We start from the raw sequence: 12,926 nt of genomic DNA on the forward strand, positions 1-12,926 counted from the left end.
GCTTCGGAGAAGGGACGATAAATAACCTTTATTGACTCAGGCAGGTCAAGGGCAGCCCGAGCTGAGCAGAACCCGTTACCTTTCCCTTTTTCTTTCTCTCTCCAAACATTTGGGTCGCTCACGGGCTCCCCGCAGAACAGGGCCACAGGGCACAGTCCCTTCTCCCCGCCCCGGAAGGCCGGGTGTGCCAGCAAGGCAACTGCAACATTCAAGGGGGACCCTGGGGTAGGGCTCTCCCCAATCTTCCGCAGCTAGGAGCTCCGGCTGACCAACGAGGGGAGGGAACCGCTTTCAGCAATACCAGTCTATATGCTAGGCTGGACCCCAGCACCTACTAAGGAAGTGAATGTCTGATATCTGGGGTGGTCCAGGTTTAGTTTATTTCACAGACAAGTTCATCACCAAAAAGAAATTAAATACCTTTTTTCTTTTTTTTAACAATGAACAAATATGTACAAAATATGAACAATATGAGGTATAAAACCTTTTGAAGCAAAGTATTTACAGAGGCACATATGTATATAATAGGCACTATCTTCCCACTGCTGGTGTAGGCCTGGCTCATCAGGCAGCAGCTGATGTCAGTTTTTCTCCTGCAGTAGGACCCTATGGCTTGTTACATTTTCTTACAAAACACGGGAAGTAAACTATCAAAAAAGACAAAAAGCAGCTTTAATCACAAAATATTTTCCCTAGAAAAAGGAATCAGACAGATTGCAAGGCAACATTTCAAGGGGTCTCCAATTCAAAAAGGCCTTATATATATAAAAACAATATATGTATTGTTTATAATATAAAGTAAAAATTAACATTTACAAATGACTTGTAGTCTAAACGTTATGTCATGAAAAAAACCACTAGAGGTGTTATGAGTGGAAAGGCATCAGATGATGAGATAAGGCACTTGATGGGAATTAAAAAATTCTTCTCCATTCATTAAATATATTTCTATGCTGGGGGGGGGAAGCTTTTAACAAGAATATTTAAATTAATTAATTAAAGCTACCTACAAATACAGAGGAATTCATCCTGCAATCCACACTCACTTCTACCTGAAATATTTGGGAGTTCTGCCTGACTGCACAAGGGTGACTGGACGGGGTGTAAAATCAGTAAAGACAGAATGTAGTATTGTGTTCCAGAGAACATTAATCGATGTACAAATATATCTTACAAATTAAATACAAAACATGGACCTATTCCTTTAACCAAAATAAAGATCTGCCCATAAATTGATTGTCTGCCCTTTTCTTGGTTTTAGATTTACAGAACTAGTCACTGTGGTTTTCTCAGAGAAATGATGAAAGTTGTCTTCTATAGCCAAACATTCTTTAAAAGTCAGCTCCCTTAAAGTGCAAGCTGAATCAGGGCTCATTTTCAAGCATGAGCCCATTAGTGGGTAGAGTTATAATAGCCTTTATCATCTTCAATGTCCACTTCTTGATCAGAATCTTCTGAGATTTCAGATTCAAGGTCCTCTTGAGAGACAGGTGAGGGGGTGTACTGGGACCCATCAAGAGAGACATCTTTATTCTTCTGCTCAGGGCTCAGACAGCTCTCTTGCCTTTGATCACAGTGACTATCCACACTTTCAGCTTCTTCCTTTTTGCTGGCTTGAGGGTTCTCCTAAAGTCAATCAATAAAGAAACCAGTTTTACACCAAAATATGCTCAGCATAATCAGAAGACCTAGGAGTCTAGGTCATTTTGGAAGTCAACATTCAGTTATTGAGGGGTTTTGCACTGAAGCTAGAAGTTTGGTGCTTTCTCAGGTGAGTATAGGCTGTATTCATGCCCCTAAACAAATTCTGTTCCTTCACTTGTTAAATTCTTAAGGAAATGCATGTGTGCAGCTGTGGGACTTCTTACTTATAAAACTTTCTTCCTGAGCAGATGGAATACCATCTAGGAAAGATAAGCTGTGCTGGTCCCAGTCTGATAAAGAACTGAGGCAATCATAAACAACATCTTGCTCCCATTGAAACTACTAGTTTTGTCATGGATCCAACCCCCATGCAGTATTATGGTTACTTCAAATATCTCCAAGTAAGAGGCTTAGATCAGGAGCATTTAAAAGTGTGTTTTAAAATAATAACAGATTAATTCTAAATATGTAAAAGGATCATCTGCTTCTTCTAGTCGCTATGCATTTTCATTAAAATATATTTCTTCCTAGGACAAAACTACCTTTGACTTCAATAGGAGCAGATGGAGCCCATCCATATTATAAAGCGGCAAATGGAAAAATTACTAATCATCAAGTTGTAAGACTAAAATTTAACATTAAAAATTGCAAATTTTAAAAATAGGCCTTAATGTAATAAATAATAGTCCTACTTCCTGATGCTGCTTCCCCCTGGGGACAACTAGGGTTGTTTCCTTAGCCAAGTGAAAGCACTCAAGGCTAGGTACCGGGGCCACAGGTGATACATGACTGCCTAAAAAGAAGGATATTATTTTAAATGGCCACGATTTCCAGCACCCTCTCAAGATATTTAAAGGAAATCAGGCCACTGCATGTTTCACAGATAAAATGAGTTCACTCAGAATAAACATCTCTGTAGCATAAGGACAAATCTACATAAACTAAGCTTTTAAAATTTAAACTAGATGAAGGAACAGTTCAAACTGAACCAAAATGTTCATATTCTAAAACATACCCAGCATCATCACACAACGGTGAGTTTTTAATTAAAATATGCAATCCTAACTTTTTGCTGAAAAACAGCAAGTTTTTAAAATACCTTTGCTATGTGGCATTTTTCAGCTTTCTTGTTTCTACACAGATTTTCAAGTCCTTTATCAGACAAGGCAATGAATGCTGAGCCAACCCAAACACAGCAGGCCCAAGCTCTTTTATTTGCAAAAAAAGCTTTACTAACCCATGTACAATTTTTGAGTGGGAAAAATTGTTGCAGTAGGACCCAATCTAATACTCTTTAAGTAACTGACTCCAATCTGCCTGAATTCAAAAGCAATTTAATTTTTCCTAACCTTCAAATCAGTAACCAAAGTTTATGTGTATTTGTTTCCCAAGAGCTATACAATACATTTGCCTGTGTTTATTATAAACGAGTAAGTAAAAGGGCCAGTAAATATTCTTCTAGAGACAACTAAGTCATTTACTGACAATTACTTATCTTCTCTGCCTTAATTAGATAAACAACATATGGGTTTACAAAACAATTAGCCTGGAGTTTTAATAGCTGGTATGTGAAAACCCAGGCATAATTGATATAGGAACTACATTAGGAGCTTTTAACATTAGTGCTGCATCAATGAGCCATCCTGGATTCCAGCATGACTATTTGCGTTTTTAATCAAGGTGAAGAGGTTAAACAGCCTTTCAGATGACTTTTGCATACAATCTGGAATAGGTGATCACTTATGAGATAAGGCAATTAAAATATGTATTTATATAGAAACAGAAACATCCCTGTACCTGTTTTAGACGCCTCCATTTTGCTCTGCGATTTTGAAACCAAGTTTTGACCTAAATGACAGGAGAAAAAGGCAAAAGTTGGCACATGTGGTGCAGTCCACAGCAGCTCCAGCTGGACCAGTTTACCCTAGTAGCAGAAGCAGCCAAAGTGGGGCCAAAAGCTACTCTCTGTCACCTCCGTGCAAATCCAGAGTGCCTTGGGGGTTACCTTGGAGTTGCACTGGTGTGGCAGCCAGCAGGCAATGGAAAGCTACTGGTCCCCAGTGTGGCTATCAACCTACTCCTGTCTAACAGAAGGAGCTGCTACAAGGTAGCAGCTCCATCTCAGCTCCATCTCAGCCAGTGGAAGCAGTGTCCCCAGCTGCTAGGGTGGCAGGATTGCTTCCTCCTTGGGGCACAGCAGGGTGTCCTGGGGCCTGCACTGTGCACGCTGCTGGGCCTCACCTGCCTCTCGCTGAGCTGCAGCATCTTGGCCAGTCTCTTTCTTTCTGGTGGCGAGAGATACTTCTGGGTCTCAAACTTCTTCTCAAGTTCAATGGTCTGGTCGTTGGAGAAGCGGACTTGCCCCCCTTTCCTTTTGTGCAGCGGCCGCTGGATGAAGGGGCTCCAGAGCAGGGGCTTCCCTGCCAAGAGAAGCAAGAAGAGCGGTCACTGGTGTGCTTCCTGCAGGGGAGCCTGGCTCAGCCTGGAGGTGCTGGGAGCCGGTACTTTGGTGCTTTTGTCCCTGCTGAAGCCCTGGGAGTGACAGAAGCCCCTGCTGCCCCCCCCCCCCATGCACAGCCCAGCTTGGCCCCTCATGAGCTGCCTTTGGCCGAAACACTAAGGCCCTTCCCCAGAAGTCAAGGGTGGGCTTGGGAGCCGGATCCGAGGCTCTCTGGTTTCAGGCCACGCATTTTTTTTCAAACTTCGTTTTTTGATCTTTCGCCTCCTCTGATTTTTACATCAGTCGAACAGAGACCAGTTAAAAGCCACTCTAAGGGCTATGGCAACATTTCCGTCAATGTGTTTCCTGTTGGTCTATCTCGCAAAGAAAAGAGAAAAAAAAACTGTGTTTCCTTCTGCTCTTTCACTGCAATACCCCCAAGTGACTGTCTTGCATTCTCTGTGCAAATGTTTGCCCACATGCTAAACAGAGCTCATCTCACATCACTATCTGGGGGCTGCAAACACTTGGGGTCAGGGGGACCTTCCACACGAGGGAGCAACATTTCTTTGGAAATGACTGTAGCGGAATCAGCATCCGGCACTACCTTATCACCCTGACCAGATTTGGTGTGTCCTTGGTCATCACCCTCACTGCACTGCAGATAAACACCCAATCCCTGTAGCTGCGGGAGACCTCCAAGTGGAAAGAGGGGCAGCTGGGGTCTCAGCATTACTTGGCAAGCAAACATGAGCTGTGCCAGGCTTTGTGCAGTGTGTATAGAAAGGGGCGCAAGGACTGGCACCTCCGGGAGCCTCCCCAGTGGAGCTCCGGCCGGTCCGGAGCTCTCGGGCCAGAACCGTTGAGTCACCGTGTTTGCCTTGCTGCCTCTCCGCCTTTGAAACGCGGCATTGTTTTTCAAGATTTTGCTTGCGTCAAGCTTTAGTAATTCTGGTGCAAAACAGACTCAAAAAATAGGAAGCAACTGGTTATTTTAGCTGTCATAAAGTCACATCCCACACAGAGGAAATGAACAATATCAGAAAAACGGATCCCGGCTATCAGAAGTCGAGTGTTTCCTGAATTTGTCTGTATTGAGGATGTCGATAAAGTAATCAGCAATGTGCACGACTCCCGGGGAAGAGCCTGCTTCAGGCAGCCAGGAAAACACTTAACAGCTTCTGAAACCAGATTTACTCCTATCGAGAGCTCAAGGTTTCCTGTATGAACGGAAAGGGTCAGCCTCTTTCACTGCACAAATTTCGTGAGTCAGATCCAGTTCTGCAATCACTAAGAACCAGTGCTGCAGCTATCAGTGCGCAGAGCCGGGGCATCCCGCCGGGAGGGCAGGGGACCGGGAGCCCGATTCTGATCCTGCCCCCCGGGGTCCTCCGGGGCCGGCGAGATCAGAATCGGCCTCCGGGCGCTCGGAGGCATCTGCAGGAAAAGCCCCAGATGTGCAGTGCAATCTCCCAGGACAGTGAACCCTCCGCACCAAAACCGCACCCGGCCTTGCTAAGGACACCCTCAGAGTCGCTCGGCTGAAGGAAAACAAATCTGAGTCACCAGCGGGTGCTCGCCGCGGTCTGGCCTCCTAATTTACTGTAAATCAGACCAGGACCGGAGAGAGTTTCAATGACTTTCAGTCTCCAGCCCAGGGCCCGACCCCCTCTCCCCTCCCGGGCTGCGAGCGGGGCGCGGGGCGCGGAGGCAGGGCTTACCCAGGGGGTCGTGCCTGATCAGGGCGTGCGTGTAGTCCGTCACGGTCCGGGGGAAGGGGTACAGGGGGCCCGCGTACGTGCTGCTCCCGTAGGTGGCGGCCAGGGCGGCGGCGGGGTGGGGGGAGAAGGCCGGGTGGATCGGGGTCGGCTCGTAGATGGGGGTCCTGTAGGCGGACACAAGGCTGGTGAAGGAGGAGTTGGGAGACGGCAGCGTCGGCGGCGCCGGCGAGGGCAGCGGGTGCGGGTGCGGGCCGGGTGGCGCGGCAGCCCCTCGGCCCAGGATGTCCTCGATGTAGAAGGGCGTGGGGTGCACGGGCTGCAGCACCGGGGTGGGCGCGTACAGCGGCACGCTCACGGGCATGGCGGCAGCCGCCGGCGCGGGGGCAGCGTGCTGGTACTGCATGGCCCCCGCCCGGCCCGGCCCGGCCCGGCCCGGCCCCGCACACGCACGCTCCCGCCCGCCGGCCCCGGGCTCCGGCTGGTGCAGCGCCGCGGCACGCAGCTTCTCTGCGCTCCGATTACCCCTCAATGGGTTTCTATTGGAGTTGGGCGGGGCCCGCATGGTCCGTGTCCCCTTCCTGCCGCCGCGGTGCCTAGCCAATGAGCCCGGCCAGGGAGGGGAAGCCGCCCCCCGCGGCCACCACTCCCCTGCGGCGCCAATCCACAGGCGCGGGGCGACGGCCGTGGGGGACGGGTGCGGCGGGGGCTGGCGCTCGGGCTTCTCCCCGCCGGCCCGGCCTGGCCTGGCCCGCCACCCCCGGGACCGGCAGTCTGCAGCCTCCCGGGGCGGGCGCGGGGCCCCCGGGGCGCAGCCAGGCCCTGCGCAGAGGTGCTCCCGGTCCGCGAGCAAGACGATGCCCCGGCCCGGGTATTCCTGGCGCTATGCGGGCAGGGGCTGGGCCGGGCCGGGCCGAGCCGAGCTGCGGCGCCCCCCAGCCGGCGTGGCAGCGCGGAGCCGGGCGCCCCAGTCTGCCGCCCCACCTACCTCCGCCTCCGCGCCGCTGTTCTCCAGCTGCTCCGCTCCCTCCGAAGCCCGGGGCCGGCCTGCAGCCCGGAGGTCTGGACTTGCGGAGCCCGCTTCGCCTTCCGGAGCGACCTCCTGCCCCTCCCTTCTCGGGCATCTGTGCCCGGCAGCCGTGCCAGGCGCGCTGCCCGGCCCGCCCGCCTCCCGCCTCCCGCCGGTCCCCGCTTCTTGCCACGGGCTCTTTGCCCCAGTCAGGGCAGTGAAGGGTTATGTTCTGTGTCAGCAGGCCTGGTACCATTAGCACCCGGGAAACGGGGGGATTATTAATGCATGCCTGAAGAGGGGAATTTCCGTCCTTGGAGCCGATCATGCTGTCCCTTCTTTCCCTGATACATCATATGCATATGCATCTACACATGCATCTCCATCTCCATCTACGTGTGTCTAAACACGAGAACAGCTCAGACCGGGGGCATCGAACACAGATGACTTCGGAACAGCAGGTGCTGCTAAGGAGAAGAGAAATCCCTGGGTTCAAACCCCCAAGAAGAGCTTAATAAGAAGGTTCAGAATAGGACAAAAAGGTGTTGGTGAAACAGAAATATACTTTTAATAATAGAAGGGGTTTTATATCGTTAACAAATGCCAAATCTCCCCTTTAAAGCCTGTGCTTGCGTCTTGTAAACATCAGGTACACTTAGAGCTAGCTGACAGTTTTGATTATTTTTTCTCTGTTAATTCTCCCAGGCATTGCATTTTCCAAGCGGCTTAGCTAATATTTTCATCTGGAAGTGTTGGATTTGCAGCTTGATTTATTTAATAAACGTGCAACAAGCCGATGACCCGTTGCCCTTTAGAATAACGATGTGCATGATATGAAGCAACAATATATTGGGTCCCGTAATGTTTTACAAGCTGTCGATTCAAAATCCTGAGAACAAGTTTAAGCAGAGAAAACCCCGAGGTCTGTTGTATTATTGGAAAACAAATAAATTGAGGAAGAGATTATTCTTTTCTGACTTTTATTCAAGCAATAGGCCTTGTTAAAGGAAGTTTTAATGGCACAGTTATTGCATTCCACCACCACTGCATAATCCCCAACAAGGAAAATGAAGCACTTAATTTTGCAGTTCTACAGCACCGCCCCTTGCAAATGCATTGTTAGACCTCAGCCTTCTCTTTCCTGTAGTTTAAAAACTATTAAATCCACATTCATGAAATGTCACATTTACTGAACTACATAATTTTTTAATATCACTGGTGTACGTTTTATAGTTGATTTTATTACTTTTATAGCCATTCGGGACTCTAAAACCCGGATTTTTTTCAACGTTGTCTTTATAATTTTTTCACACAGTCAGAACTAATAAAATCGAACAGTTGTGACTTTTTAATGCAAGGGGTCTTAGCGTTTCAATATTTTCACTCTGCTGGATACTAAAAGCAATAAAAATACATGAGATTTTAATTATATTCTGGATTAAATAAGACTGTCTCCTCATGTTTTGGAGCGTGGGTTTGGGGGGCGGCGGGGGGGGGTGTTGCTTGTGGTTTCTGTAGTGCAGGAGGCAAGTCTAACTTAGCCCTTCCTCACGCCGCACCAGGTAGAAAGACAGAGTTATTGCGAGTCGCATGACTGCACATGCACACTTCGGCTGGAGCTTGTGCGTGTAAAACTAGGGCCGGGGCGCTATGGTAGGCACCACGAGACCTCTGCGATCAAAATCTAGGTTTGACTCTATTAGCTCTGCCCCAGGTTCTCCCTGCGAGTCACCTCCTTTTTCATTTTTCTGCTTGAGCTCGAGGGAAGAAACATTTCGCTCCATCAGCTGGAGCGGACTCGGATCGTGCTCGAAACCCTCTTCGGCTGGGTCCCGCTGGCTGCAAGGGGCCGCCGCGGCGGGGTCTGCGGTCCCCCCAGCCCGCCCCGGCCCGCTCCTCGCACCCCGCGTGCAGGGGACGCTGCAGGCCTGAGCCCGGGCCGGGGCCAGGAAAAAGAGGCCGGTTCTGGTTCTGGGCGGGCTCAGGGGCTCTTCAGGCCAGCGCCCCTCCCGGGAGCGGCTGGAGGGGCCGATCCGCAGCCGGCTCTCCATGGCTGCAGTGCGGGGAAAGGCTGTGGAGCTTCAGCGGGATGCCGGTGGCAGTGAGCCGAGGTGGCAAGAGCCCTGGGCGCCTCCTGCACTGGGGCAGCTCGGGGGCTCACGCGCCGCCTGGCTGCAGGGACGCGCTGGGGGCTCCGTGCTCTGCAGGCGCCTGGTGTTCACACACCGGGCCGTGAGCGGCGGGCAGGAACCTGCTGGTGTTTTGACCCCCACAGATCTGTTCCCTTCCTTGGCTGCCCTGGGCCCGGCCCGGCCCGGCCCTGCCTTCCAACGCGGCGTCCGAGGGCTCCGGCAATAACCTCTGCAGGCAGGGGAGTCACAGCAGGGCGGCGCCTGGAGGCCTGGCCTCACCTCTGCCACGTGCCGCAAACTGCGGCTCGCAGCTATTTCATCTCTGACCTGCTAGGAGCCCAAAATAAAGGCACCGCCGCCGTGCCACGTCCCACTTGTCCTCTGCACACCTTTCATCCTGCGGCCTCCCGGGCTCCATCGCCCTTTGTCGGAAACGCGAGGAGTACAAGGAGGTGGAGGAAGAAAACCACAGCGGGAAGCCCTGTCCCATGCCCGGGCCGGACGAACCAGTTCAGATACACAAGCAGGTGCCCACAGCTCGGAGGGCACCGCAGGCCAGTGGGGAGGTCTCCACTTTTCTCTCCCCCAAACACCAGCCCCGGGCCCTTGGCTGAGCTGCGCGCTGCGAAGCATCTACGCCTCCAGCAGAGACGCAAAGGACACAGGTACCGGACACGAAATCTGCTCAAATGAACCCATCAGGAATTGTCAAATTTCTTCCAAATCCATGTGTGATGATGCTCGAGGCTCTGATCAGCTTTCACGGTTACCAAGGCTCGTGGTGGTAACGGGGCTGGAGAGAGACTGGGAGACCTCTCACCTTCACTAGGTGGCACCGGAGAGCAGCTTCGGCTGCCGGTGATGGTGATGATGATGCTTCTCGTACATGATTGTGTTCATATACCATGGCTTGGGTTCCTGCACTCCCAGTAGATTAGAAGTTATTCTGCGTTTCTTTTCTGTTGTTCGAATAAGTTATATAAGGTGAGAGAAGGACTTGGAAAAGAACTGTCCAGCAGCCAATGGGAATTGCCAACCAGCAGCAGCCCAAATGTAAAAATTACAAATGTTTTGTTATGCAATAAAAGTGTGTTAAAGTGAAAAGTAAAATGACTCAAATCAGAAATGTAATAATTAAGTTCACCAAGACATTCTGAACTCTTATCTAGTCCCCACATCACTTCTACTCTAATTAACTATGTAATTAATGGGGTCTTATAAAGGTGCTAGTAAGTGGGGTAGATGTTTTGGACAGTGGATGAGTTGTATCAGGTTCTCCAAGTTATAAGTAAATGGTGGGAAAAGGAATGGAGCATAAATATGCATCTCCAAGGTATTTCCAAGGTATATATTAGTCTCTATGCCATGTGGAAATTATGGAAATAAACCAAGGGCACTATACTGAATGACCCCATAATAATAATGTTATGTGGCACCTTTTACAGGTTTTATTGTTTCAGAGTGCAAAATAAGTATTCATGGCATGACAGTTCTACAATATATAATATTTGCATATAGGATTACTCAATCTTCAAACACATGGCTTCCATGATTAAGACGATCCTCCAAACCCCATGACACAAAAGCAAGTCATTCACTAATTTGATTTTCTGGTTTTGACTCACCTCTTTTCAACAGAATTTCCAATAGCACAGTTCTTCAGGAACAGCAGTCTACTGCTATCCAACACTGCACCTGACTGGGTTGACCTTCTATGCCTGCTTTGAGGGCATAATAATCAAAAGTGTGACCTGATCAAAAGTGATCAGGGCTCTGATTGCTTTTTCCTCTAGATCAATACCGCCAGGACCTGATACCTGATAAAGTGTTATTTTAAGAAGTTTTTGCTTGTCATACATTGCTGTTGCATTACTGTTCTTCTGACTGAAGATCATGTCCAGGCTTCTATCTCCCTGGACTAATAACCGTCCTGCATGTGGAAATGCGAATTTTGAGAATGAATGGATTGCAGGATCAGGTCAATGGTCCACTTCACGTAACATGTTTTACTTCAGTGGAGTTACACCAGAGGTGAACAGCTCCTAACTAAAATAAGCAAAAAATACACCAGCAATTAACTTTACCCCAGGAGATTCATATTAAGCAGTCATCTCTTAACAAGAATGAGCTAGCAATAAGCATCACCTCTAAAACATCACTTCTAGTTCATTGGATGCTGTGTTGTTTTCCAAGATGCTCTGTAATGCCTGCAGTCATTCTGCTCCTCCCTGCTGCTGAAAATATTTCAAGAGTCTTCCAGAACAGATGAAGCCACAAGCCCTGAAAATCTTCCAAGGAGGAAACAGGAGGGAATGAAACTCTTTCCATTTTCCTAATACCAATACCTTGGAAACCAAACTGTGTTCCAGACAATGGCATTACATATTTACACAGTGATGTCATACAGCACTCTGACATTCCTGGTAACTTGTTTGTTAGGTATTTTCCCATAAAATCATCCTCCCTACTTTATAGATTTAATTACTAAATGAACTGCAACTATAATTATACCAGCAGAACTCTTAACTCAGAACCAATTTAAATGTATGTATTGAATGTAACCTAACTGGACACATCCTTATGCATAAAAGGCTGGAAAAACATTTATTGTAACAGGCAGAACTGGCAGAATTACAGTTCTGGCAGTGACTTCTATAGCTCTGGTTGCTTTCCATCATAAAACTCTAAAAGTTGCTTACAATTTTACCAGACTTGAACTGGAGTTTGTCTGAATCTGAATAATTTCAAAGTTCCATCACAATGTTTCAGCTATTTCTAAGAATGAGATTGGGGGAAAGTACACTGTAGGAATGTGTTAGCTTTGGTGAAACAAATATTTAACTGAGCCACTCTAGTTGCCCCTTAAGTGGGAAAGCTTGTGGAAGGGGAAGAAGCCACAGGAAAGTCTGCTAGGTTCTCTTCCTGGCCTTCTCTTTGCATTCTCATTTCTTGGGTGAGGGTTCTGAGGGGCAAGAAGATTCCACCCTGTAAAAGCTTCAAATCCCAAGGCTTTGCAGGAAAACAATCATGATTAGATGGCTCCACCTTCCATGGCACTATATGTCTTTATACTTAGGAGCCATACTGCCATTGCCTGAATGCCTTCTGAAGACACATTATCTGATTTCTGACAAAGCAGAAACTGCAGAAGGTGCTAATTGTGCTTTTTTTTTTAAACTCCTCCCACAGATATCACAGCAGCTATCTATCAGGTCCTAGAAGGGAGCAGCTGCACTGTACTTCTACCTCCTCTAACTCCTACCATCATCAACTTTAATTCCCTTCCTGGAATTAATCCTGGAATGTTGTCCAAGCTGTGCTTGACTTGTTCTGGTCAGACCTATTGAAGAATCTTGTGTTCAAAAGCTTGTCTAAATCTATGCCAACAATACCGTTGGTCCAATAAAAAACATCAACCTAAGAAATCCTTGCCCTTCGCATCCTAGGACATTTTGACAAAACAGACAAACTTGCAATCCAGGAGACCCTCAATATTACGAAATGGAACATTTAAATCTTTTTTGGTAAAAGGAAGGAGTAAAGGCTGCAATACTGGAAACAGAGTTTTATTCAACACTTTTTCCAGATGGTAGGGATTAAAAAGCATGTACAATCCAAATTAGCATTATAGCATTTGCTTCCCCCATATCATTCTGAGGCTGATATAGCTGACAAGTTACATAATTTTGTCTGAACCTCAAAAGGGTTGTCTCCTAACGTACTTGGTACTTTAATCTGTTTTAGAATATTATTTTCTATTCTTACATGTCCCAAATGGTTTACAATGAAAGTATGGTGAGTCACCATATAAAAGCAATACAAAATCAGATTGTCATAAGAATATACAGCTGCTGTTACTTACAACCTGATATTTCCTCTACTCTTGCCAACATATAAAGGTGAGTTATTATGGATCCTGTGTATATGTGCAATGGAAAGTAACTTGATTACGGATAGCACCATATTAAAACTTCTCTCTATAT

At 47.9% G+C, this 12,926-nt stretch overlaps 1 protein-coding gene across 1 annotated transcript; it reads right to left on the minus strand.

Annotated features, from left to right (window-relative positions):
* Nucleotides 1-361: 361 nt before the first annotated feature.
* HHEX (hematopoietically expressed homeobox) lies at nt 362-6,308 on the minus strand. The gene is made up of 4 exons (XM_006263514.3): nt 5,806-6,308; nt 3,886-4,064; nt 3,442-3,492; nt 362-1,626 (listed from the first exon to the last, which is right to left on the minus strand). Exons 1-4 carry the CDS (start codon nt 6,206-6,208, stop codon nt 1,393-1,395), a joined length of 867 nt encoding a protein of 288 aa, XP_006263576.1. The 5' UTR covers nt 6,209-6,308; the 3' UTR covers nt 362-1,392.
* Between the last annotated feature and the right edge of the window lie 6,618 nt (nt 6,309-12,926).

Source organism: Alligator mississippiensis, chromosome 6 (assembly GCF_030867095.1).
Source record: "Alligator mississippiensis isolate rAllMis1 chromosome 6, rAllMis1, whole genome shotgun sequence".
NCBI lineage: Eukaryota > Metazoa > Chordata > Crocodylia > Alligatoridae > Alligator > Alligator mississippiensis.